This window comes from Budorcas taxicolor, chromosome 8 (assembly GCF_023091745.1).
Source record: "Budorcas taxicolor isolate Tak-1 chromosome 8, Takin1.1, whole genome shotgun sequence".
Classification (NCBI taxonomy): Eukaryota; Metazoa; Chordata; class Mammalia; order Artiodactyla; family Bovidae; genus Budorcas; species Budorcas taxicolor.
In genome coordinates this window covers 55,018,893-55,044,427 of record NC_068917.1, presented here as the reverse complement: position 1 = coordinate 55,044,427, position 25,535 = coordinate 55,018,893, and the positions used below count along the sequence as shown (strand labels likewise).

Genomic DNA, 25,535 nt, shown 5'->3' with positions numbered 1-25,535 from the left:
AGCACTACTTAGAACGGGTCAAAACAGCACACACTAGGATATACCAGTGTGACCAGGAAGGTAGCTACTCCTCTTGAGCAAAGGTCTTGGCAAGCAACCAAGTTTGAAAGGTGTCCTCACAAAGGATACACTTTTTAAAAGATGGCCAGTAAAAAAGCTATCGAAGCCAACACTCAAAGAATTGTCTTCACACACACACTTTGTGGTGAGCACTGTTAGTCACAGGACTAATACAGCTTAGGAGAATAGCCATTACCACTGAGTTTTGATACAAAACTCACCACATCTTCCAAAGACCATCCAGGAGGGTATCCTCCACTCTGCTGAATTGTACTCCTTCCTCCCAGCCTATTTCATTATTTTCCTATTTTCTGTTCTTCAAATTTTTCATCTTTATCTCATTTTTTCTTCCTTTTTCTCTTGCACACAGAGTGGCAAGCACGTGAGTAGAAGCAGACGCAATGGTCACACACTTCCATAAGACAATTTCAGGTCTTATTCAAGATAAAGTGACAGGAGGGGCAGGATAGGGGCAGGGGAGTGGGAGGTTCAAACTACTGGGCGTAAAATAAGCTACAAAGATGTTTTATATAACACAGGAAATACTTCATAGTAAATATTTTGTAATAACTGTAAATGGAGTATAACTTCTATAAATTGTATAAAAATAAAACAGTGCAGCTTAAGAAGTCAGTGTCACAACAGAATTATATTATAAACAAACTAGTTAAAATTTAATTTCATAATGATAAGACCACAGATTAAGTATAACACTGATAGAAAGGGACTCTGAACCCAACCTAGCTCTCTGAATTATATTCTTTCTATTTTGAAGTACCAGACTGGCACATACTTTTTAGCCTTCTTTATGACAAGATGTCAAAGGTCAGCTCAGCACTCTGTATTATCAGACTATTTTGGTCAATAATTCAATCTTCCATTCTCTCAAACTTACTGTTATTGAAACCAATTATCTCTAGTCACAACTCATTTAAATGAAAGGTACTTGGATCATTTTCCTTTTCATTACCTTAAGAACTTAGCCTTATGTTTAATATACAGAGCAAGAGCTTGTAAACCACTTGAGTTGGATTCTTTGCTTCCTAACATCTCCATCTCTTACTACCTGTTTAACCCTTGTCCACTTGACCTATCTGAGCCTTTTTCTTTTTGCTTCACATCTAAGCACTGCTGGGAGAATTTTTATATAAGATAAAGTGCCACATTGATTAGTTTTATGTATTTCTTAATCACTTAATGAATAAAACTGGGCTATTATTTTTAATAGGTGCCTACCATTTTTCTGTGCATGTTATTGATGAAGTTTCTGAGTGTGAGCTCCAACTACATTTTCCTGTTACTCTGTGTTTTAGACTTTGCAGAGTGCGAGTATTTTTAGGAGCATATATGTTGCACTAGAGTAGATTGCACTAGAGAGTGAAATTTATCACAGGTGACCTTTTAAATATGGACGCTTCAAGTTTCTTTTCAGTGTTTCATGTTAGTTTGCAAATTAGGTTAAGTAAATTAGCTCACGTTGTCTCAAATTATTGATTATAACTTTAAACAGTGTAATCTAGGCAGTAATGACCAGGCTTGATAGAAAACTATCCGGTTTACTTTAGGGCCCTTCCTTATTTTTTGTTTCAAAAGTTCTGGAAAATTCTATCGACATCAATTTGTATATTAATGCTTTCACCACTGAATCTGATTTATAACATTGATTCAATTGCTAATATTATCAAATAGCATATTTTTCATGGTAACTTTTTCAAGGCTTCTTTGTAAATGGTTAAGAAGGGGGAGGGGAACACCCCATGCACAGTCACAATTATCCAGGCTGCATGATTTTATCTAAATTTATCGACTTAATCAAACAATACCAGGTGAGAAAATTTTCCCTTAGGAAAAATGCAGGGTAGAAACTGTATAAAATAAATGAACAAAACACCTCTCTTTACAACTTCTGTGATCCCAAACAAAAACAGGTAAGTAAAAATTCAGATGATAGTCTCTAAATCACAACATTATCCTGAAAAAACTTTGAAGTAAAAGCTCAAAATTTAATATGATCTAGAGATTAAAAACATTTTACTAATCTTTGAAAAATACCTGGGTCATCACAAGCAAGAAATGATTGTGCATTTCATTTGCTTTCCAAAAAACTTCTGTACTAACTGGAAAGTGTAAATGTGGCTACATGGGCTCGACTTGGAGAATAAGAGTGATAATGTGTTCCATACATGAAAAATCATATAGGTATTGCAGGCATGTTAGTAAAGAATATAATCACTGCAGAGTAGAAGAGAGAAAAAAGAAGGAAACAGGAAAGCCCTGGCAGAGACCTCAGGTACAACATTCAATTCAACATGTTGAACTGGACAGAGTAAAGTCCAGGGGACACTTTGTTTTCCCTCTCCCTTGATTATCTCTATTCCTAAACAAGTGGGTCATGGGCCAGTGACCACATGAGGAGCAATATTCCCCAGGCACATCCTCAAGTTATTCCCCTGGGTTCTTTCTGCAACTATTCTTACCATGGGGGCCACCCGGTTTTATATCCAGAAGCTTTAGCAGAAAGACACTTGTTTATCTTATAGCAAAGTAGGGATCATTTGTTACCAAAGATTTCCAAGGAAAGATTTCCCTTGGCAAGAGCAGAAAACAAAGCTCTGTACGGGCCACACACCAGCCACCCCACCGGGGTCTTACTTGTTCTCGTTGCTTGCATCGTAACGGGGCATAGGGTCTAGGTCATTCCCATTCACGTCACAGCTTGCCAGAGCATCCTGGGTCACAGAGGAGAGAGAGAAAGGATACAGATGTTCATTAATTAGCCATGAACCTGAAGGCTCATGACTCCTTAAACACATTTCTGCAAGAGAGTAATTAGATTAAATAAAACACTCATGGTCCAGTGGTGTCAGAATGCCTTGTTCGATAACAATCAGTGTCATATTTTGTCCCATAAAGGTGATGAAATACTCTCTACAGACCAAAGACATGCTCAGTCCATCCTTGCCAGCACTGTTCCCCCATACCTCGCACTGACCCTTCACCCCAATAACCACCTACTCTGCAAAGTACTACTAGACCACCTAGAAGCAAAGTGATTTATTCTTCATAGACTCTCTCTCTATTCCTTACTTCATTTCTTGAGTGTGCAAATACATTATCACAATTCAGAGATTTCTGGAGACAAAGATCATTCACAAATAATTGGCGAGTCAATTAAAAATGAGTATTAGAAATCTACTGTATCAGGTTATCTTGGGACCTCTATGAGGCAATATTTGTCTGGTTTCAGATGTTTTATCTACTATGAAAGGGTCTACAATTCAAGACTTCTTATTTATACCCAACAGGCTTTTGCCTCAACCAAAATAATAAAGTTTTACTTTATGTCAAGGTTTCAAATGAAACAGAAGTTTCTCTGATACCAAAGCTGCATTTATTTGCTTTTTTAAATAATTGTGAAAAATATTCAAATTTCTAAGAAAAAAAAATTTGTGGATTATTCCATCATTCAAATTTATACCATGGTAGACAGAACTAATTTAAGATGTTTTGAATTTTCTTATGCTTTATGATTTCTGTTATCAGTTTTAGTGAAAGTAAAGCTCTTTGCTTTCTGCTTTCTTATCAAAGACTCTCGTTTCTAAAAATGACTTATAGGTACAGGGAGTTTGAAATGTTTGGGGGAAGTAAGTAAAATACGCATGACATATAAAGATAGTAAGTCCTGCTTCCCATACAGAGAAACATACAAAGCAGCCCAAGTTAGTGTTCATTCAAGCACGAAGGGTGATATCATCTAATTTTACTCATAAGAAAACAGAGGCCTGAGACAGGTTACGTAACTTGGCCAAAGGCATGAAACGAATTGCCTATGGAATGAAAACTGGAACTCAGGCATCCCATCCAATCCAATGCGCTCTTCTCTACTTTCACCAGCTCTAACTTTAGCAGAACCAAAAGGGCACCAGTACTACTAACTGTACAGGTAAATTCTAGAGAATTTTCTTTCAAGGGAGGAAAACAAATGAAAAAGGTAAAGAATGCAATCACATTTAGGTTAAGGCTCTTTGTATTTAATCAGATCCATTTCAATGCAGTGGAGAATAGGAAGGCTCTATAAAAACTGCATTGCATATGATAAGAAGTCTTTCTTATCATGGACAGCCATAGTTCTATTCTTTATATGACCTGGGCTAACTCATTTTAGTGTTCAGGCCTCAGGGTATACCCTGTAAATGAGGAGTCTGAATTGAAGCTCCTTTGTAAGTTCTAAAAGTCTATTCTGTGAAGAGACAGAAGTTTACCTGTGTGTGCTTGGAGGCAGGGTAAGGGCAGCTACTCAAATGTTTGGTTCAAATGAGAACTAAATGAATTTGCAGTTCCTCCTCTCTCTCTCTTTTTCAACCTTAAGGAAAATCATCTAATTTAGGAGAAACTTTCAATATTTCATTGTAGAAATTGATTTGTGAAGTTTCTTGGCTGAATTTTTGAAACAAAAAGGATTGAATACTGAGAGGAAAAGAAGTTAACGTTCATAAAGTATCAGGTGATATTGGGTGATCCTGTGGGAAGGAAGGTCTTCATAGGTTAGGAATTGAGGTGGCTGTGTGAGCCAGTGGTAGTTTCTGCTGTGTCTAGGAAGTGGCTTAGAAGTATCTTATCTGCAAAGATAAAGAGAATCCTTTCAGGTTTGACTGACAAAAGGAAAACTAATTTGAGATTAAGGGTCATGCAATAAGTGATATTATGCAAATGAAAAAGAAACACTGAAGAAAATGGATGCTTGGGGCCGGTGCATGGGGATGATCCAGAGAGATGATATGGGGTGAGAGATGGGAGCTTGTATACACCCGTGGTGGATTCATGTCAATGTATGGCAAAACCAATACAGTATTGTAGAGTAAAATAAAGTAAAAATAAAAAAATTAAAAAAAAAAAACAATAATCACCACCCCACCACACACACACACACACAAAAGGAAAATATATGGACATTTCTACCTACATGGTTTCAAGTGAAGCTGAAGCGGTATTTAAGAGAAAGGGCAGAGGAAAGATGGTCACAGAGACAAACAGAGCTGGTGATTCCACTGTGAGGAGAAACCAAGCCTTCCCAGGCTGAAGATAACGGTGAGAGAGAGAAACAGCAGATTTCAAGAGGACGTTATATTCTTTTCTTGGAATCTCAGCCTTAAAGAAAAGGCCATGTCCGTTCTGAGGGCATCCACTACAAGGTTCCTCAGGGCTGCTTCTGTGTCCACCAGTTACTGAGGAGCAATGGGGACAGAAAGCAGCAGGCCTGTGAGAATGGTGAATCTTCTGTACTGCTGGTTTAGGAAACCTATGGGCCCAGCCTCTCTCAGGACTCCCACCAGCTCAGGGCACCATGAGATAGGCTGGGCTTGCTGACGTTGCTCCTTTAATGACCATGAATATATTGGGTTGACCCAAAAGTTAATTCAGGTTTTTCAATACAATATTACATGAAAACTTGAGGAAACTTTTGGCCAACCCAATAGGAGAGAAGAAAAAAAAAAATCTGAGGAGGTGTAGTCCTCTGAGTTATAGCTTAGAATTTTCTGTGGGGCTCTTCTGTAAACACAGGGCAAACCCTGGCCCCTGACTTTCCTCCTTAAGGGTCAATATGAGTCCTGATTTCACCATGATTTAGAGCTGCTTGTCTTTTCAAGGCTGTGAAAGGAAATTTGTAAGCTGATAGAAAATCACCAACTTCAATGTTTTTTTTTTTTCAATAACAACATGAAAACAATATAGGGAAACTCATATAACCAAAGTTTTGGAATTAAAAGAAGTCATGAAGTATAGAGAGGGACATGGGCAAAAGTGACTGAAGTCTTGATGGGTTGCAGCAATACCAGTGTTCTAGCGGAAATAGTCGTCAACAGGAAAGAGATCAGAAGGCAATGTGGAAGGCACTGGTGTGCGTGGGCTCCACCAGGAGTTTCTGCAGGGTCCTGACAGCAATCAGAGAGTTACATTTGCAGATACTAGGGAGTCAATGGAGGCTCTTCAGTAACAAAATAAATATTTTAAGGAGAACACTGAGGTATCAGGAAACACACATTTGTAGCAGAGAATGGCATATTGGGAGAAACTTACAGACTTCTAACCAAACTTAGGGAGGAGAAGCTGGTGGAAGGGATATGTTTGGAGAATAGGGGACAGAGGGGTCACTGACCTATTTCCAGGCAGGAAATAACACAGTGGTAAAGGGGACCGAGAGGCCCCAGGGACAGAAACCGACCTGTGTCCACTAAGCACTGGGCATCAGGACTGTGGTTTTCAGTGAAAGTACTGAGTCTCAGCCCTTTCACTTGCTCTGTGATCTCAGGCTTACTGCATGTTCTGAGTCCTGGAATCACGGTTCTTTCTTAAACAAGGGAATTGACTGATTCCTGAGGACTATGGGGGAGAATATTCATTATTGTCCTTTAAAAGGAGAGAGGCAGAGAGAGAAAGAGACTCACAGAACACCTTGAGAAGAGTTATAAGTGCACCTTCTCCATAAAGGGAAGTAGGAGTGTTCTCTAGCTGCATGGGTGAACTGTTGAGAGGAGCAGCTGTTGGCAGCAGCAGCTGGGGTCTCTGCTACCTTGTCACCTGCTTTTTGTCATCACAACATCACAGGCACACAAAAGTGGACAGCATTATCTCCTGATTCCTGTCCTCTGAGAGTGAATCTCCTGTAAGATGAAAGCAATACCTAACGGCTATTTTTCAGTGACTTTCCTCCTTTTGCTGTTGTTTAGTCACTAAGTTGTGTCTGACTCTTTTGTGACCCCCACGGACTGTAGATGGACTGTGGACTGTCAGGCTCCTCTGTCCATGGGACTTCCAGGCAAGAATACTGGAGTTGGTTACCATTTCCTTCTCTAGGGGATCTTCCTAACCCAGGGATGGCACCTGCATCTCCTGCATTGGCAGGTGGAATATTCACCCCTGAGCCACCTGGGAAATCTCCATGCTTTCCCCCATTTTGATCATCCTCCCATGAGTTCCATTGTTTTCCAGGAAGAAAGGCATTCTGACCACAGTAAACACTCACATAGTTTTGCATCAGATCTGGATGGGTCCTCTCAATGCCATCGTCCAGGATAGTGACCACGATGTTCTTTCCCGTGTAGCCTCTCTTCCAGGCTCCTTCAATGTTCATGTCTGACTGGCAGGGATGTGTGTTGTCACTGCAGTGCTAAAGGAGGAAGAGGGAAAATTGGACATTGTAGATTACAAAAACGGAGAGGAGATGGGAGAATTACCTACTTAAGGCAATACATTAATTTGGTGGATTGCCTGTTCAAGCAGAAGCACAGATCTCCAACATGACAACAGGGGAAGGGAGGAAGAAGAGACATGGGTAAGGCAAGTGAAACAGAAATCTCTTCTGCCAGTTCTGCCCTGCTCTAATACCATAGATCCTTTGGAAAAACATGATAAAGTATCTCAATAGCAGAGCAATGAGTGCACCATTTTATTGTTAGCATTTATTAGTGACACATAAAAAAAGGACTTGTAGCATTTCATTTATAAACCCAAACTAGATAACAGAAGAACATTATAATTTCTTAACCAGGCACCTAGTAGAGCCTGGCTACAAACGAGAAAAACCTCAGCAGCTTCTGTACAGTGTCAGCCAGAGGTGTGCCACTGCTGTGAGAAACCCATAAAAAAGAAAAAAATAACAATCTCCTCAAACTTCTTTCAGTAAATTAACAATGAGCATTGCACCATAATTTGCAGGGGGTGAACAGAGTCATTCAGCACTACTTTGAGAAGGGAGGGAAGAAGAGTGCACAGTCCAGACGGGGGACAGACACAGGAAAATGTGTGCGAGGGCTTTGAAGGGCAGGCTGGAGAGCCAGTGAACCTTAGCTCATTATGTGTAGTGATTTCATTCCACAATGGCTACAACATACAAACACATCAAGAGATGAATTAAACCAGCAGTTCTTCCCAATATAATTGACTAGCATTCATCCAACCCACACAATTATTCCTTCAAAGTCCATCTCTGTGAAATATCCCTCTGAGTGGTATTGTTTTCCAGGTTCTTAAGGCTCAGTTAGAGGAACAAAGGAAAAGGGATGTGCCACTCTAGCCTACTGCCATGGCAACGCAAGCCACCCCAGGTCCAAACCATTCACTATCTTCCTCCGGCTTTGTAACCGTTCAGCACTTCAGGAGGGGAGGAGAACGCGTGCTCTGTAGGCTCGAGGCATAATGATGACCCCACTGACACGGATTCATCTAACACATACTTTACTGAGCTCTTATTGCACTTGGGGTATAGCAGTGAACAAGGACAATGAGGTCCCCTGTCCTCGTGATCTCTCTAAACGGGAAACACAGATGCTAAAGAAAACAAAGACCATTTGTAGCACTCCTTATGTTTTAAAGGAATTAAAGAGGGTAGTATGGCAGTCAATACTGAGGGGACTGAGTACACACCTGTCTCGGAAGGATGGTCAAAAAAAGACCCCAGCTTTTGAGAAAGTGAAATGTGAGTTGAGATATGTCTGAAGAGAAACAGCTGGCTTGCCCAAGAGCTCAGAGCTCGTCTTGGTAGTGCTTGTGCTTAGTAGTTCAGTCGTGTCCAACTCTTTGCAACCCCACAGACTGCGGCTCACCAAGCTCCTCCATCCATGGGATTTTCCAGGCAAGATTAGTGGATGTGAGAGGAAACGGCACAGAGGTAGCAGGTTAGAAGGGATAACAGAAGTCAGGTCATCCTGAGCTTTGTAGCCATGACTTGATTTCTATTTTTAATACAACCTAAATGAAAGTCCTTGAGAGTCCCTTAGACAGCAAGGAGATCAAACCAGTCAATCCTAAAGGAAGTCAACCCTGAATATTCACTGGAAGGACTAACGCTAAAGCTCCAATACTTTGGCCACCTGAGGCGAAGAGTCAACTCATTGGAAAAGACTGATGCTGGTAAAGACTGAAGGCAGGAGGAGAAGGGGGTGACAGAGGATGAAATGGCATCATCAATTCAATGGACATGAGTTTGAGCAAACTCTGGGAGATAGCGAAGGACAGGGAAGCCTGGTGTACTGCAGTCCATGGGGTGACAAACAGTCGGACATGACTCAGCGACTGAACAACAAAATGGAAGCTCACCTCTTTCCGAATTTCATCCCTCAATGTCACATGGTTACAAGTGGCAGATACCTCTAGTATCTCCTGACATGAATTTGTTAATTTATTCTCCAAAGGAGACTGCCTTTTGTTGAACATTATAAACACACTTGAGTAGTTTTATGGATTCATTCTAACAAATGGTATACCCATCTTTCAATGCAGATAATATCAATTTTGTTGAAAATAGAGGCTTATATATTTTATCAACATTTGCAACTTTCTGTTACTTTCTTGATTCCTTATGGCACTTGAGGCCCTGCACACACTGACCTAAATTCCATTCTCCCCCTGCTCCCCAGTTTTTGGAGTACAGCTTGGGAACAACTTCCTCTCAGAAAGCTTTCCCTCATTCTTCAGCCTAGTTGGCTATCTCTTCTCTTAGGAATGGAGACAGGCAGACACGTACATATATTTTGTTCTACACAATCTAACCCCTACACACTGAATTCTGCTGCACTATGGTTGACTGTTGAAACTTGTATGTAAATTTTGTCTCCTTTGACTGTAAGCCCCTAGAAGACTACGCAGGAAACCAGTTCTAATCTAGGATTTCAGTCAATATTAGCTGATCAATTACACCCCAAAAGTGAGGGCATATTCTCACTTTATATCCAAGTTCACAACTGCCAAATGCTTGCTCCTCTGACCTCGTCAGAGATAGCCCAGCCAGCTAATGCTTGGTTAATAGATCACGAAAGAAATAGTGCACGTTTCCAAAATGCCAGTGTTTTTCGGAAGTCTCATTCTGGCCAACAGTTTGGGCCGCACCTCATCAAATATTTTAATTTAACAGAAAGCAACTCTGACAGGTTTCTATTTCATTTTTTCCTTTTTCAAAACCTGTTCTGGCCACCTGTGGTATCATTTGTGACATGAAGTAATGTTAATGTGGCCAAGAAGTGGGCTGGAGGAAGGAAGTGTACAGGAAATGGGTCACCCACACATGGGATGACCATCCTGGAGTGGAAGGATGCTGCCTGAAATTGCAATTATGAAAATTGAAGAAAACCAGCCGTGTATGGAAAACATGTGTGTTCAAAGTGGAGCAATTAGGTTTCTTTCTTCCACCTCTGCTTCTGTTGAATCTGACTTCACCATTAAATATTTTTGTACCACTTTTTCTTTTCATCTGCCAACATGATACAGGAGAAAGAGGAAGGAGGGGAAATATCCAATTGATTCTTTCATATGGATAATTTACTATTTCAGGTGGCTGAAATGTCAAAGAAAAAAAGATAATGAGAGCCAGGGGTGTTTCTGCAAGTCATAAGATTAGTAGTGGACCCTTATATCAGGACCCTCTAACCTGAATGTGACCTTTAGATTTTTAATACCTATTTCAAGTGTTCCAGGCTTCCGAACATGTTTCTAATGTTGTTTCATATGCCCAAGGTACCCCAAGAGCAAAGACTGAAGAGAATATCGATGCCAGTCAACATGGACCCAGTGAAAAGGAATTAATCATTTCCTTAACCGCCTGATCAAAATGGTCTTTAAATTGGACTCTATTTATTTGACAGCGGTCTATGTTAGAGCATCACCCAAAGGCCAAAGGAGCACATATTAACTATGACTTCCTCATACTCAGTTTGCCATGTTGAAAACTGGTGGAACTAATAAAACTAGTTTCTGAAATTCTGTTACCACATACGCAGTCCCTAGACTGGTATTCTGGAGAAGGCAATGGCACCCCACTCCAGTACTCTTGCCTGGGAAATCCCATGGGCGGAGGAGCCCGGTAGGCTGCAGTCCATGGGGTCGCTAAGAGTCAGACACGACTGAGCGACTTCACTTTGAGTTTTCACTTTCATGCATTGGAGAAGGAAATGGCAACCTACTTCAGTGTTCTTGCCTGGAGAATCCCAGGGACAGGGGAGCCTGGTGGGCTGCCGTCTATGGGGTCACACAGAGTCAGACATGACTGAAGTGACTTAGCAGCAGCAGCAGACTGGTATTCACAAAAGGGACGGGTCAGAAACTTCCAGCTTATTTGAAGCTGATGAAAAACACATATTTGCGCTGTATAGGTACGATAAATATTTACAGTAAATTTATGTACCTTCAGCTTTGAAAAATGTCTTGTGTTTCAATGATGGTCTATACATAGATGACAAAGTATTTAGAAAGGACACAAAGCAGCAAATATCTGCAGAAACAATGGTTACTATCTAGGTCTCTTATCCGTAAAACCTTTTATTCTTTTCAGGAATGAAATTTTAGAGATATTGTTCTGTGAGTTCTAGAAACAGCCTCTTCCATACCAGGGCTATGAGCTATTTTGCTTATAAACCACTCTGGGTGTGTCCACTTCTCTTTCGTCTTTATAAACATATCACAGTGTTTGCTCAATGAAAGAACAGTTTGTACCCAAAATAAACACCTTTGTTATGCTCTCACCATCATTTTCTTCATACTAGGGGGTGGGGAGGAACCCTCAATGTCATTGTTTTTAAACTTTTCCAGGTTCTTAAGGTCTCTAATGAACTGCCAATTTATATGCTGCCAATAGCCTGTTAACATTGAAAACATCTGTTGTTCATTGTCATTGATACAGTGGTTCATAAGCCTGCATCTCTGACTATACAATGATAATAAGAGAGTAGAATTAAATATAAATATCTGCTTTAAGAAACAGACTCAAAGACTCAGGAAATAAATTTATGGTTACCAAATGGAGGAAGCGAGGAAGGGATAAATTAGGATCTTGGGATTAACAGATACACACTAATCTATATAAAATAGATAAACAACAAGGTCCTACTGTATAGCATAGGACACAATGTTCAATGTCTTATAATGATCGATAATGGAAAATAATCTGGAAAAAAAGAAAATATATATTCTGAATACCAGAAACTAACACAACATTGTAAATCAACTATACTTCAATAAAAATAATTAAAATTTAAAAATCTATTTTATAGACAAACTCAGAAACATATCTAGTTAACTTATTAAGGTGTAAATATGCCTGGAATTCTTTGTAAAATCTGGAGTCCAAGAGTTCTAAGAAATGGAAAAAAAATAGAATCATTACTCCCTTAAGTGGACACAGAACTGACATCTAGATTCTTAGCATAACCAAGCATTGTACTAACCCCTTTATATGAACTAGCTTTATGTAAGACTCAGAACAGCTGGAGGGAGGTACTTTTATTATCTCCTTTTAACAGCTAAAGAACACATGACTTAATCAGCCCTTAACCTTCTAGAGGTCAAACAGCTGGTCAATAGCAGAATTAGGATTCTAAACCAAGCAGTCCTATGGTCTACGGAGAAATAGATTACTATGAAATGATGATTCTCTTCATTATTTTGAGTTTAGGTTAGGCAAACTTGAAAGGGCAATTGATCCTTGTAAGGACAGCTAAGATGATCTGAATAGATTTTATTTGTGGCTGGGGCCTCAGCTGGTGGTAGGAGATTACAAATGGGCTGTAGGAAGAGAGAATGGTGTCCAACTATTTTCTAGTACATTGGTCAAATGACCCCCTATGAATCATCATGTTTTACTTCACATATTTACACTAGTATGCCAACTCTGCTGGAACCATGAATTACATCTACCATAATATGGGTTGGGGCTTCCCTGGTGGCTCAGACAGTAAGGATCTGCCTGCAATGTGGGAGAACTGGATTCGATCCCTGGGTTGGGAAGATCCCCTGGAGAAGAGAACAGCTACCCACTCCAGTATTCTGACCTGGAGAATTCCAAGGACAGAGGAGCCTGGCAGGCTACAGTCCATGGGGTTACAAAGAGTTGGACATGACTTAGTGACTAAGCACACATAATATGGGTTGACCAAATGAACTTTTTGGCCAACACAATGTAACTGGTGGAAAATTATATCTCACTCACAAAATTTTAAGAGTGTCCCACTTAATACCAAAAAAAATTTTTAATAGAAAAAATTAGAAGAAATGTTGTATAAAATATGCCAAGTAGAGGATAATGAAAAAACCTAGGTCCTAAAATTCCACTCATAAAAGAGAATAAAAAAACTGAGGCAGCATAGTCAGTGGATCTTTGACAAAGGAGCAAAGGCAATATAATGGACTTAAGATAATCCCTTCAACAAATGGTGATGAAACAACTAGACATTCACATGCAATAAGAACAAAAGTGGGGGGACTTCCTTGGTGATCCAGGGGTTAAGAATCCACTTGCCAATGCAGGGGACATGGGTTCAAGCTCTAGTCTGGGAAGATCCCACATGCCACGAAGCAACTAAGCCCACATGCCAACTGCTACTGAGCCCAAGTTTTAGATTCCATGTGTCACTACTGAAGCCTGGGCAACCTATAAGGCGGTGATCTGCAACAAAAGAAAGTGAAAGCGAAGTCGTTCAGTCGTGCCCGACTCTTTGCAACCCCGTGGACTGTAGCCTACCAGGCTCCTCCGTCCGTGGAATTTTCCAGGCAAGAGTACTGGAGTAGTTTGCCATTGCCTTCTCCAAGAGAAGGCACCACAGTGAGTAGCCCACATGTTGCAGAAGACACAGAAAGCCTGTGAGCAGTAACAAAGACCTACCACATCCAAATAAATGAATAAATAAAATTTAAAAAAAAGAATCACATCTTTTGCGAGAATTAACTCAAAATAGTTCATAGACTTTAATATGAAATGCAAAACTAAAACAAAATCCCAGAAGATAACCTAGGAGAAAAATCCAGATGATCTTGTGTATGTTGATGACGTTTTAGATACAACATTAAGGACATAATGCAGGAAAGAAATTACTGAAGAGATGGAAACTTCTGTTCCATGAAAGACAATGTCAAGAGAAGGATAGGACAAGCCATAGGACAGGAAAAAATAGCTGCAAAAGGACTGTTGTTCAAAATGTACACAGTACTCTCAAACTCAACAAGAAGAAAAAAAACTCAAAAAATGAGCCAGGGACCTTCATAGACACCTCACTGAAAAAGATGGTATACATAAAGTAAATAAGCATATGAAAAGATGTTCCAAATCATATGTCAGCAGAGAAATGCAGATTAAAACACCTATTCAGTTCAATTCAGTTCAGTCTCTCAGTCGTGTCCGACTCTCTGCAACCCCATGAATCACAGCACACCAGGCCTCCCTGTCCATCACCATCTCCCGGAGTTCACTCAGACTCCCATCCATCGAGTCAGTGAGGCCATTCAGCCATCTCATCCTCTGTCGTTCCATTCTCCTCCTGCCCCCAATCCCTCCCAGCATCAGAGTCTTTTCCAATGAGTCAACTCTTCGCATGAGGTGGCCAAAGTACTGGAGTTTCAGCTTTAGCATCATTCCTTCCAAAGAAATCCTGGGTTGATCTCCTTCAGAATGGACTGGTTGGATCTCCTTGCAGTCCGAGGGACTCTCAAGAGTCTTCTCCAACACCACAGTTCAAAAGCATCAATTCTTCGGCACTCAGCCTTCTTCACAATCCAACTCTCACATCCATACATGACCACAGGAAAAACCATAGCCTTCACTAGACAGACCTTAGTCGGCAAAGTGATGTCTCTGCTTTTGAATATACTATCTAGGTTGGTCATAACTTTTCTTCCAACAAGTAAGCGTCTTTTAATTTCATGGCTGCAGTCACCATCTGCAGTGATTTTGGAGCCCCCTAAAATAAAGTCTGACACTGTTTCCACTGTTTCCCCATCTATTTCCCATGAAGTGATGGGACCGGATGCCATGATCTTCGTTTTCTGAATGTTGAACTTAAGGCCAACTTTTTCACTCTCCACTTTCACTTTCATCAAGAGGCTTTTTAGTTCCTTTTCACTTTCTGCCATAAGGGTGGTTGTAGGGAACAAGGTATAAGGAAGGTTGAGAAGTGCTTGCAAACGAGACTATCAACCAGGGCTGAACATTCTTGCAAACGAGATGTTCAGTTAAGAATCCTCTGTTTGTTCCCATGGGAAAAGAACATTTCTTGCACATAAGGATGTTTCTCTGATTCCTCAAAAGGAACAGACCCAGGGACAAAACGGATTCTAAGTTGATAAGGAAGTTCCCCAAAACAAAGTCTTAGCTGCAGTAAATAAGTCAAGGTAAAGATTATCTCGCCCTGCGCCTGCGCACTATATAGTTTCTGAATCATAGTGCTTGGCAGCTTGCCCTGTAGGTTGTTGTGCAAGGGATATAAAATAAAGCAAGTGTTAAAATACAAAGATTCAAACCACTCTGCAGTGTTGGTGTTTCATTCCGTCGCCAGCAGGTGGTGTCATCTGCATATCTGAGGTTATTGATATTTCTCCCAGCAATCTTGATTCCAGCTTGTGTTTCTTCCAGTCCAGCGTTTCTTATGATGTACTTTGCATAGAAGTTAAATAAGCAGGGGGACAATATACAGCCTTGATGTACTCCTTTTCCTATTTGGAACCAGTCTATTGTTCCATGTCCAGTTCCAACTGTTGCTTCCTGACCTGCATACAGGTTTCTCAAGAGGCAGGTCAGGTGGTCTGGTATTCCCATCTCTTTCAGGATTTTCCACAGTTTATTGTGATCCACACAGTCAAAGGCTTTGGCATAGTCAGTAAAGCAGAAATAGATGTTTTTTCTGGAACTCTCTTGCTTTTTCCATGATCCAGAGGATGTTGGCAATTTGATCTCTGGTTCCTCTGCCTTTTCTAAAACCAGCTTGAACATCAGGAAGTTCACGGTTCATGTATTGCTGAAGCCTGGCTTGGAGAATTTTGAGCATGACTTTACTAGCGTGTGAGATGAGTGCAATTGTGCGGTAGTTTGGCCATTCTTTGGCATTGCCTTTCTTTGGGATTGGAATGAAAGCTAAAATCCAGAACACCGATACCATCAAATGTTGGTGAAGATGTAGAGCAACAGGAACTCTCTCATTCATTGCTGGTAGAAATTAAAATCATATATGCACTCAGAAGATTGCTTGGAAGTTTCTTAGAAAACTAAACATAGTCTTAACCATATGGATTCAGCAATTGTGTTCCTTGGCATTTACCTAAAGCAGCTGAAAATTTAGTTGCACATAAAAACCTGCAAAGGGATACTATGGCAGCTTTATTCACAATTGCCCAAACTTGGCAACAACCAAGATGTCTGAGGATGAATAGATAGATAAACTGAGGCCTAATAGAAAAGGAAATATTATTTGGTGCTTAAAAAGAGATGTGCTAGCAAGCCATGAAAAGACTAGGAGGAAATTTAAATGCATATTACTGAGTAAAAGAAGTCAATCTGAAAAGGCTAAAAAATGTATGCTTCCAACTATATGGCATTCTGGAAAAGGCAAAACTATGGAGGAAGTAAAAAGATCAGTGTTTGATAGGGACTGAGAATCAGGGGACAAACAGGAGAGCACAAAGGATTTTTAGGGCAGTGGAAGTGCTCTGTATGAAACTATAATGATGAATACATGTCACTGTACATTTGTCAGTGAACAACACTATGAGTGAATCTTCATGTAAACTACAGATCTAGGGTATATGATGTCTCAATGCAGGTTCATCAACTGTTCATTCAGTAACAAATGTATCACTCTAGAGGCAGATGTTGATATTGAGGGAGGCTGTGTATGTGTCGGCTGCTGCTGCTGCTGCTAAGTAGCTTCAGTCGTGTCCGACTCTGTGCGATCCCAGAGACAGCAGCCCACCAGGCTTCCCCGTCCCTGGGATTCTCCAGGCAAGAACACTGGAGTGGGTTGCCATTTCCTTCTCCAGTGCATGAAAGTGAAAAGGGAAAGTGAAGTCGCTCAGTCATGTCCGACCCTCAGCGACCCCATGGACTGCAGCCTACCAGGCTCCTCCATCCATGGGATTTTCCAGGCAAGAATACTGGAGTAGGATGCCATTGCCTTCTCTGGTATGTGTCGGGGTAGGCGGTATATGGGAAATCTGTGTACCTTCCTCTCCATTTGCTGTGAAGTTAAAACTTCCCTTTAAAAGTTAGTCTTTAGAAGAAAAGAAAATGAATTTCAAAGAGCAGCCAAAGAGTAACTGGATGATCTATGAATTTAGTTTAGCGGACAAGCTTTCTCTCATTTGTAAATTTTGTGATACTCTTTGAATCTTTCCAAGCCTGATACATCTCGAATGAGAAACTTTCAGTACTGAAAACATTTAAGAAAGCAAAAACAATAAGCCAACAACAACAACAATCACAAATCTTGTTTTCTTTAAGGAATTTCAACATGTTTTGTCTTAGTGTTTGGAGAACTGGTTTCAGCTACATGACCTGACCGTGATGATAAAGGGTAACCAGTCTCTGAAACTTCCTGGATATTTTTGCAACACTAAGACCAAGCTTACCTTTACATATATGGTCCTCTGCATGTGCTATGGTTCTCACTATTCTCAAATAACTCAGATTATAAAATCAGATCCAGATTTCAGATCTGGAAATCTGGATCTTAAACCACACCTCCTCCCTTCCTGTTTCCTTTGATTTCCACAGCACCTTGCAGTTCAGGTCATTGGTTCTGATCCACTACTTTTAATCTTTAACCCAGTTTAGATTTTCAATCTATCCTCCTGGTATTAAAACAGTGTTATCAATCACCCACTACATTCTGGCCACTATACGGCCAAAGAAACATTACTACACTCAAGTCCTTGAAGTCCAGTTTGTATGACAGACAAACAAGGAACTTACTTTTCATTCTTTCTTTTTTTTCCAAAAACAACACAAGTATTGTAACAGGAGTTCTCAGGGTATTGTGGGGACATGGAACCCAGTCAGGGGAATGTGTGGGAAGGCTGAGACCACTTCTGAGAGAAAATGATGTTTAAGCCCCCAAATATGAGTTGACTAGCCAGAGGGCAAGCAAGGGACAAGGAGAATGTGTTCACGGAGCTGAACCCGATGCTCTGTGACAATCTAGAGGGGTAGGAAGGGAGGGAGGTTCAAGAGGGAGGGAACATGTATATACTTATGGCTACTTCACATTGTGTGGCAGAAACAAGCACAACTTTGTAAAGCAATTATCCTCCAATTAAAAATAAATTTTTAAAAAGTGGATGTGTCTATTTTTTATGAGGGTATAGAATAATCAAGGAGAAACTGGAATGCTCAAAGAATGGAAAAAAATTCAGTACTGCTGAAGGATACAGATGTGAGAGGTGGGGGGAAGATGAGAAAAATGGAAAGAGATGAAACTGGAGAGGCCAGACTGTAAACGTCCCTACAAGCTATGTTCCCCCCCGCCCCCCCCCGCCTAATTTTTGAACTTTATCATAATTTGATGAAAAGACCATTCAAGAGTTGTAAGGTAGGGATTGACATGGTTTGGATGCCTAAAGTGCATCTCAAACTTAATTCTCAAGAAAAACACTGGATCTCCACCGTCTCTGACCTCTCCAAAGCTGCTGAGGCCCAGGCTTCTCGGTCTCCCCTACAACAGCTGCTCTCCTTCTCTATAAACACCCATCAGCAAATCCTTCCCAACAGCTACAGAACCTGACCTCTTCCCACCATTTTCATGGCTACAAACCAACTTCAGCTACTATCATCTCTTATTTCTTTAAGGTCTATTTTGCATACAGTAGTAATAGTGATCTTTACAAATTTTGTCAGAGTTATTCTCAATAAATATTCCAATAATTCCCAGTGACTTTACCTCACACTTCCAATATACTCCCTGTCTATTCTACAGCCTATAAAGTGCTCGTGACCTGATTTGGAGCCATCTCCCTGACCTTCTGGCCCACCCCCCTCATTCCCATTCACTCCATCCCACCACACTATCCTCTCCCTCTCCAACCCTACTCACATCTCAGGGCCTTGACACTTACTATTCTCCCACATGTGGATGTTCTTCCTCAGAATCTGCAAGGCTCTCTCTCTTGTGCCCAAATATCACCTCCTAAGAGAGGCTCTTCCTAGTAAACCTATCTGAGATAGCATTCTATGTCATTCTCTGCCCTTGACTCTGATTTCCTTTTCTTCATAGCACTCCTGACGACCATATTATCTATCAATTTGACACTTTACTATTTGTCTTCCACACTGGATTGTAAACTCCATGAAGCCAGTCACTTTGCCTTGTTTATTTCTGTATTTGCATTGTCTAACACACAGAAGTTCAATAATTATATACCAACTGAAAGAACAGATTGACTTTTAAGAAGTCATTATGGGTCTTCTCGAACATATAGGAAAGCATGGAGACCAAACCTGAAGAGAGAACTAGTGATTGAGAGATGACAGAGGTCTAGATTAGTGGAACCGTAGAAACCATAGTATTTGATATACAGCAGGCAATCTACAGATTTGTTGATAACAACAGTGAATGAATATGGTGAGAGAAGAGAGAGAAATCAAGAAAGATCAAATATCTGGCTTGGACTACAGAGCAAATGATCACTTATTGAGAAAAGAAACACAGGAAGAGGGGAAAATTTGGCTGGAGAATGAAAATAGTGAGTTCAGTTTCAGAAACATGGAAATTTAAATAACATCCAACAGGAGGAGCCTATAGTGATTGGATATGTGGATCTAAATTTCCTTTCTGCCCAGATCCACAAGTGAATTCTTCCTAAAATATTGGCATCGTACTGTCATTTCCCACCTCAAATTTATTTCACATCTATAAAGCACTAACATCTTGGCCTCTGAGCCACTTCACAAGCTGGCAATGAACATACACTGTCTAGTGCCATTTGTTGCCTCAAAGTGCAAATTCCCTAAGGGCCATATATATATAGTGTATAAATTTGACGGTCTTAGCAAATTCAAGGTCATCACCACCTGTGGCCGACAGCAAACAAGGACCCAATTTCCACTGCTCCCTGTGCCTACAGCACATGAACTCCTCGTGAAGCAAGAGGGTTTTTCTTCGCCTTTTCATTCTGGGTGGGCCTGGTGACCTGCTTTGGCCAGAAGAGTGTAGCAAAAGTAACCGCTCCATTTCTATACTTCTCACACCCTTTCACTTGTAATTCTTCCTGGCTGCCATGTGTACAAGCCAAAGTAGCCTGCTAGAAGCCGGGAGACTATATGGAACAGATAAAACTGTCCCGGCTAAACTCACACCAAATGAGTTAGGCCCCAGCTGACCTAGAATGGCTCACAGATGCATCCATAAGTCAAATTCAGCCCAAATTCCAGACATTCAGAATCATAAATCTAACTATCAGCTGTTGCCTTAAACTACAAAATTTTGGGAGTGGTCTTTATACAGCAAAAACTAACTAACACATAAAGTTATAAGTCTGAGGAAACTAAGCCAAGCCAGAAAGAAAGGGGGAGAGATCAGCAAATCAAGGTGAACTATTGATAGCTTATCTAGAATGGAAAAAGAATTGGTTTTGTAGTTGAGGAGGAAGCACAGTAAGAAGACTTAATGTATCAAATATACAATTTGAAAGCAAATTCCGAGTTCCCTGGGATTAATTCCCTTCACGGGAAGCTCAGTGTTTTCCTGCTCATCCCTCACAGCCCTCATATCATCAATTTCTAATTTTATATAGGTTTTATCTTCTCAATGAAATTTCAAGCTACTTGTAGTAATGAAGTCATTATTACAAATTTTAATAACCTCTGGAGTTCATAGTAAAAATACTCAACAATTTATAAGTTGATATTCAATGGAGAAAGCAGAAGTCAATTCTGAGATAAAATGCAGAAGAAAATTTACATAGGTAAGACATAAATGGAGATAATAGAAAAGGTTCAGATAAGATCTAGAAATCTTTTCTTTTGCTCATGGCCCATAATAGGGCATCGACTTATTCAACTTTACCAACAAAAGATTTTAAAAAATACCAAAAGATTCAAGAAATAATAGGAAATGTGCAAGGACTAAAGCCTTCACCAGGAATTATACAAGAAAAAAGGACCATCAGTGAAATATTTCTTCATTCATAAAAAGCAACAAAATTGAGTCACCCGTGATGTGGCTGAACCTAGAACCTGTCATACAGAGTGAAATAAGTCAGAAAGAGAAAAACAAATATTGTATACGTAACTGAAAGTTGCTCATGTCCGACTCTTTGTGACCCCATGGACTATACAGTCCATGGAATTCTCCAGGCCAGAATGCTGGAATCCCTTCTCCAGGGGATCTTCCCAACCCAGGGATCGAACCCAGTTCTCCTGCACTGCCGGTGGATTCTTTACCATCTGAGCCACCAGGGAAGCCCTTGGGATAAATTAATATATGTTAACACGTCTATATGAAATCTAGAAAAATGGTACTGATGAACCTATTTGCAGAGCGGGAATAGAGATGCAGATGGAGGGAACAGATTTATGGACTCAGGGATGGGGGAAAGGAGGGAGTGGGACGAACTGAGATAGTAGCATTGACATATGTACACTACCACGTGCGAAATAGCTAGCTAGTGGGCAGCTGCAGTATAGCAGTATAGCAGCTTGGCGCTCTGTGATGACCGAGAAGGGTGGGATGGGGTGGGGAGGGGGAGATTTAAGAGGGAAGGGACATATGTATACATATGACTGATTCACACTGTTGTACAGCAGAAACTAACAATTACATTCCAATAAAAAAGGACATTCATTTGGGGGTACTAAGTATACTAATGCCCCACTAATGATGTTCAACACTCTTGGCAGATGTCAGAAGAGACACAACACTGTGATACATGAGCCATTATCCCCTTACAGGCTGTTTGGAAGTTTTTCCTGGCCAGAGAGGAATTTGGGGATGCAAGTCTGTTTCCTCTGGCACAGTACAGGGTATGATGCTTTAAAGTAAACACTTCTTGACCCTTCTCTGGTGTCCGGTCAATGGCTTAATTTTAATACTATTTTTCTTCTACGTCATGCAGTAAATTCTTCTATGAGTTGAGGAGACATTTGGTGTTACCAAATGACTTTCCTGATTATGAATCAAGCACCAAATATTCATAACACGCTATTCTTTGTCCAAACTGTGCAATTAGTAAATTAGTAAGTTGTCTTTGCTTAGGGATAATATCAATTGAAATGTTTTCCTCAAGAGTCTATAAAGCCAAGAAATAATTCCTACACTGGAGTTCAAGAAAATGAATTTGAGAAGCAACTCAGCATGATTTAATAATTATGCAAACATTAGCAAATAACAAACCTCATTCGTTTCTAAAATGTAACTTCTTTGTTTACATAGTTTACAAAATTCTGCTTGCATAGAACTCTCTTACTCTCTTGTCTCCTTTATGTAGAAATCTTACTCAGAAACTCCTGTCTCTTCTTTTTTCCAGATCTCAGGAAGAAAAGCCAATAGCCTGGAGGACCTTGCCTTTTCCTTACACTGAGAAGGATGCAGCTTACTTCGGATAGCTGGTCAGCAGCTGACTTTAGAATTCAGTTGCTCCATTATTTCTGGTTTTCAATGGAAGTTTTCAAAGAAGTTTTTGCAGAAGTTTTGAAGAGAAATGACAGATAACATTAAAAAATAATAATAATATTAGAGACCTTTAAGGTCAAGGAGGAAAAATCTGAATATCATTTGAAGATATGGGATATCTTCAAACACCGTAATATGTCATATTTCTTCATTTCTATTGTTTCATAAATGGCAATATTCTTCTGAAACATAATAGTAGAGGCAGCTATTTTTCAGGCAAGGAAAAAAAATACATTTTACAGTTAGAAAAATAATGAAGAACTACTATAAACCTATTCAAGAACTTCCCAAACCTTCAAGCATTCTGCCATCAGGTTTTGACCACATAATCATTTTCTCTTAGATGGATGGATGGAAGATGACTGGACAAACAGAGGGATAAGAGTGGATAGACAGTGAAGCAAACAGACAATACATGCAGGTTTACCTTCCAAGGCTTATTATATTTTAATGTTCTTTTTTTTTCCAAATTTCTATTGAAGAAGGTGTACCTTCCCAGGATCCTGCAGAGCTTATGAACACTTCCATGTCCCTAAGTCGATTCTTCAAAAGGATATCTTCAATCAAGACCAAATCAAAAAATGAAACATAATAAGGGAGATGATACAGAAGGATGGAAGAGGAAGAGAGGGTCAAATCTGTATGACAGTGAAGCTACGCATAGTCAAGTGATGTCCAGAGCTGTTAGACAACTCATCCTTTTCCAGAAGAACCACCTGAACTTTCCTAATAGAACATAAACTTCAGTCTCTCTATGTATTTTAAGTTAACATAGAGAGCAGCATAAATCTGGTCTTAAATAGTGGTTTCCTTAATTTTTGCCTCAAGAAAGGAGATGAAAGTAGATACTTGAAAAGGACAAAAAAGGCGTGTTAGTCTGTTGGACTTATATATATAAATTAATGGATATGGAATTTCAAAGTCTTTTAAGATTTTAGGTTTGCTTCTCTCTGGATATATGAGATTACTGACTCAACTTCCTGAAGGTTTTGAAGAATTTTCACTACGCTGTATAACACATCATTATCTCAAATATATTAGTTCTATAAGGAATCTATAATAATTGTGGTATAGAAACACTGAGAAGAGGGAGTAATATTATTAGTGTGTCAAAATTCTTATTCTTAAAATTAAGTGATTATATCACGAGAGGCAGGGTGGTCAAAGCTCACATGATCATGATTAGTTGCAGACATAATTTGAGTTCACTTTTGCTTTCCTGTCAATATAATAGCCCACTTAGGCACCCATGAATCTTTCCTTTTTCCTGATAACATTAATTCTTCAGATATAATCTAGTCTATATGTTTTTATAGAATCAAAGAAGAGATCTGATATTTATAATGAATCAAAAAATAATTGTACTGCTTGGAGAGAAATTCCTTAGTATCCACAAATATGGTTTATATTAACTTTTTCTTTTTTCCTGTACAGCACAAACCAATAATCCCAAAATTGAATGGCTGAAATAATTATTATGGTGCATAGTTCAATGGGTTGGCAGAGCTCAGCTGGGTGGCTCTCCCTTGGGGTCTCCATGTTGTTGCAGTCAGATGTTCACTGAGGCTACAAGCATGTGAAGTCTTGACTGACATGGAAGTTTAAGATGGCTCATTCATTCACATGAACAGCTGGAGAATTTTCAACCTTCTGTGTAAGATTCAATAATTAATTCACACTTGTCCCAGTTGAGTTATCTGCAAGTCCGTCTGAAGGACTTTTCTCTATTATATAATGATTTTGTCCCATAATAGCTAGATGAATGGCAGACCCATTAACATTTCTCTAAATTGGTTAACTGTCAAAACATTTCATTCATTCACTTATGTTTTATTAGTTTGTTTTTAATTTTCCAATGCTAATTAAATGATTTCTAGATGCTGAGCTTACATCAGGGAATGAGAAAACACATGGTGTAGACTTCAAAAAAGCTTACATTCAAGTTAGAGTAGACAGATCATAGACAAATGAGACAAACAATATAATTAGAGACTATGGTAATAGATGTGAGGAGTTGACTCATTAGAAAAGACCCTGATGTTGGGAAGGATTGAAAGCAGGAGGAGAAGGGGATGACAGAGGATGAGCTGGTTGGATGGCATCATCAACTCAATGGACATGAGTTTGAGCAAGCTCTGGGAGATGGTGAAGGATAGGGAAGCCTGGCGTGCTGCAGTCCATTGGGTTGCAAAGGGTTGGACACAACTGAGCAACTGAACAACACAAAGAAAATAAAAAAGAGAACTTGGATAGCAACAAATGAAATGTGTTATTAAATTTATGCCTTAAGTTCTTTACAATTTTCCAGTTAATAGGTATCAGACAATAAATCCAAGCCTTAGAAAAGAAAGTTAGAGCAAAACTGAAATTTCAGGCCTATTGTCATTTAAAGTTTAAAAAGTAAAACAAAAAATATTATCACACTTCAAAAACAAAGTAAAATCAAAACATTTTCTAAGATAAACCTATAACAATAAAGAGTATGACACAAGCTACTACTGGGATGCATCTACAGAAAAATAAATCTATGTTGCAAAGCAAAAAAAAAAAACCTCACCTCTGACAATCAGCCAAATCAATTCAGATTACTACTAAAAAGCCTGCTTTAATATCGGTCCTTCTAGACTAAGTAAAAGTCATCATCGGAATCTCCCCTGACATCTTTGCTTTCACTGTCCACTTGAAGATGTAAATGAGTATAAAATCTACAAAGTGACTTGAAAGGACAATGAAACATTTTGCTTGACAGACAAATACGTCTAGTGCTTCTTCTAGACAAGTACAGATGCTTCAGAAAAGATTAAGGATTCCATAATGCATTTGATTAGCTACTCAATAAAGGAACCTACAGAGAAGATTGCCTCTTCGACTGGTGAGACTCTCCAGAGCCTAAAGTATAATGAGCAAGAAAACTAAGTCATTTGAAGTCATTTGTATCCTACACTAGTCAGCGTAATTGCTAACGTTTTCTTTATTAATAAAAAATGTTGACTCCTTTAAAGAATTTAACCAAGCAACTAGCTTTAAAAGTATCCTACAGAATTCCTTCTGTTAAAGAAA

General features: G+C 39.6%; 1 protein-coding gene across 1 annotated transcript in view; it reads right to left on the bottom strand.

Annotated features, from left to right (window-relative positions):
• PCSK5 (proprotein convertase subtilisin/kexin type 5) overlaps positions 1 to 25,535 on the bottom strand; it is a 503,247-nt gene that overhangs the window by 355,851 nt on the left and 121,861 nt on the right. Inside the window, exons 4-5 of the mRNA XM_052644706.1 lie at positions 7,085 to 7,228; positions 2,713 to 2,789 (exon numbers count right to left, since the gene is read on the bottom strand). Of these exons, the coding sequence (XP_052500666.1) occupies positions 2,713 to 2,789; positions 7,085 to 7,228 (221 nt within the window). The remainder of the gene's footprint in view (positions 1 to 2,712; positions 2,790 to 7,084; positions 7,229 to 25,535) is intronic.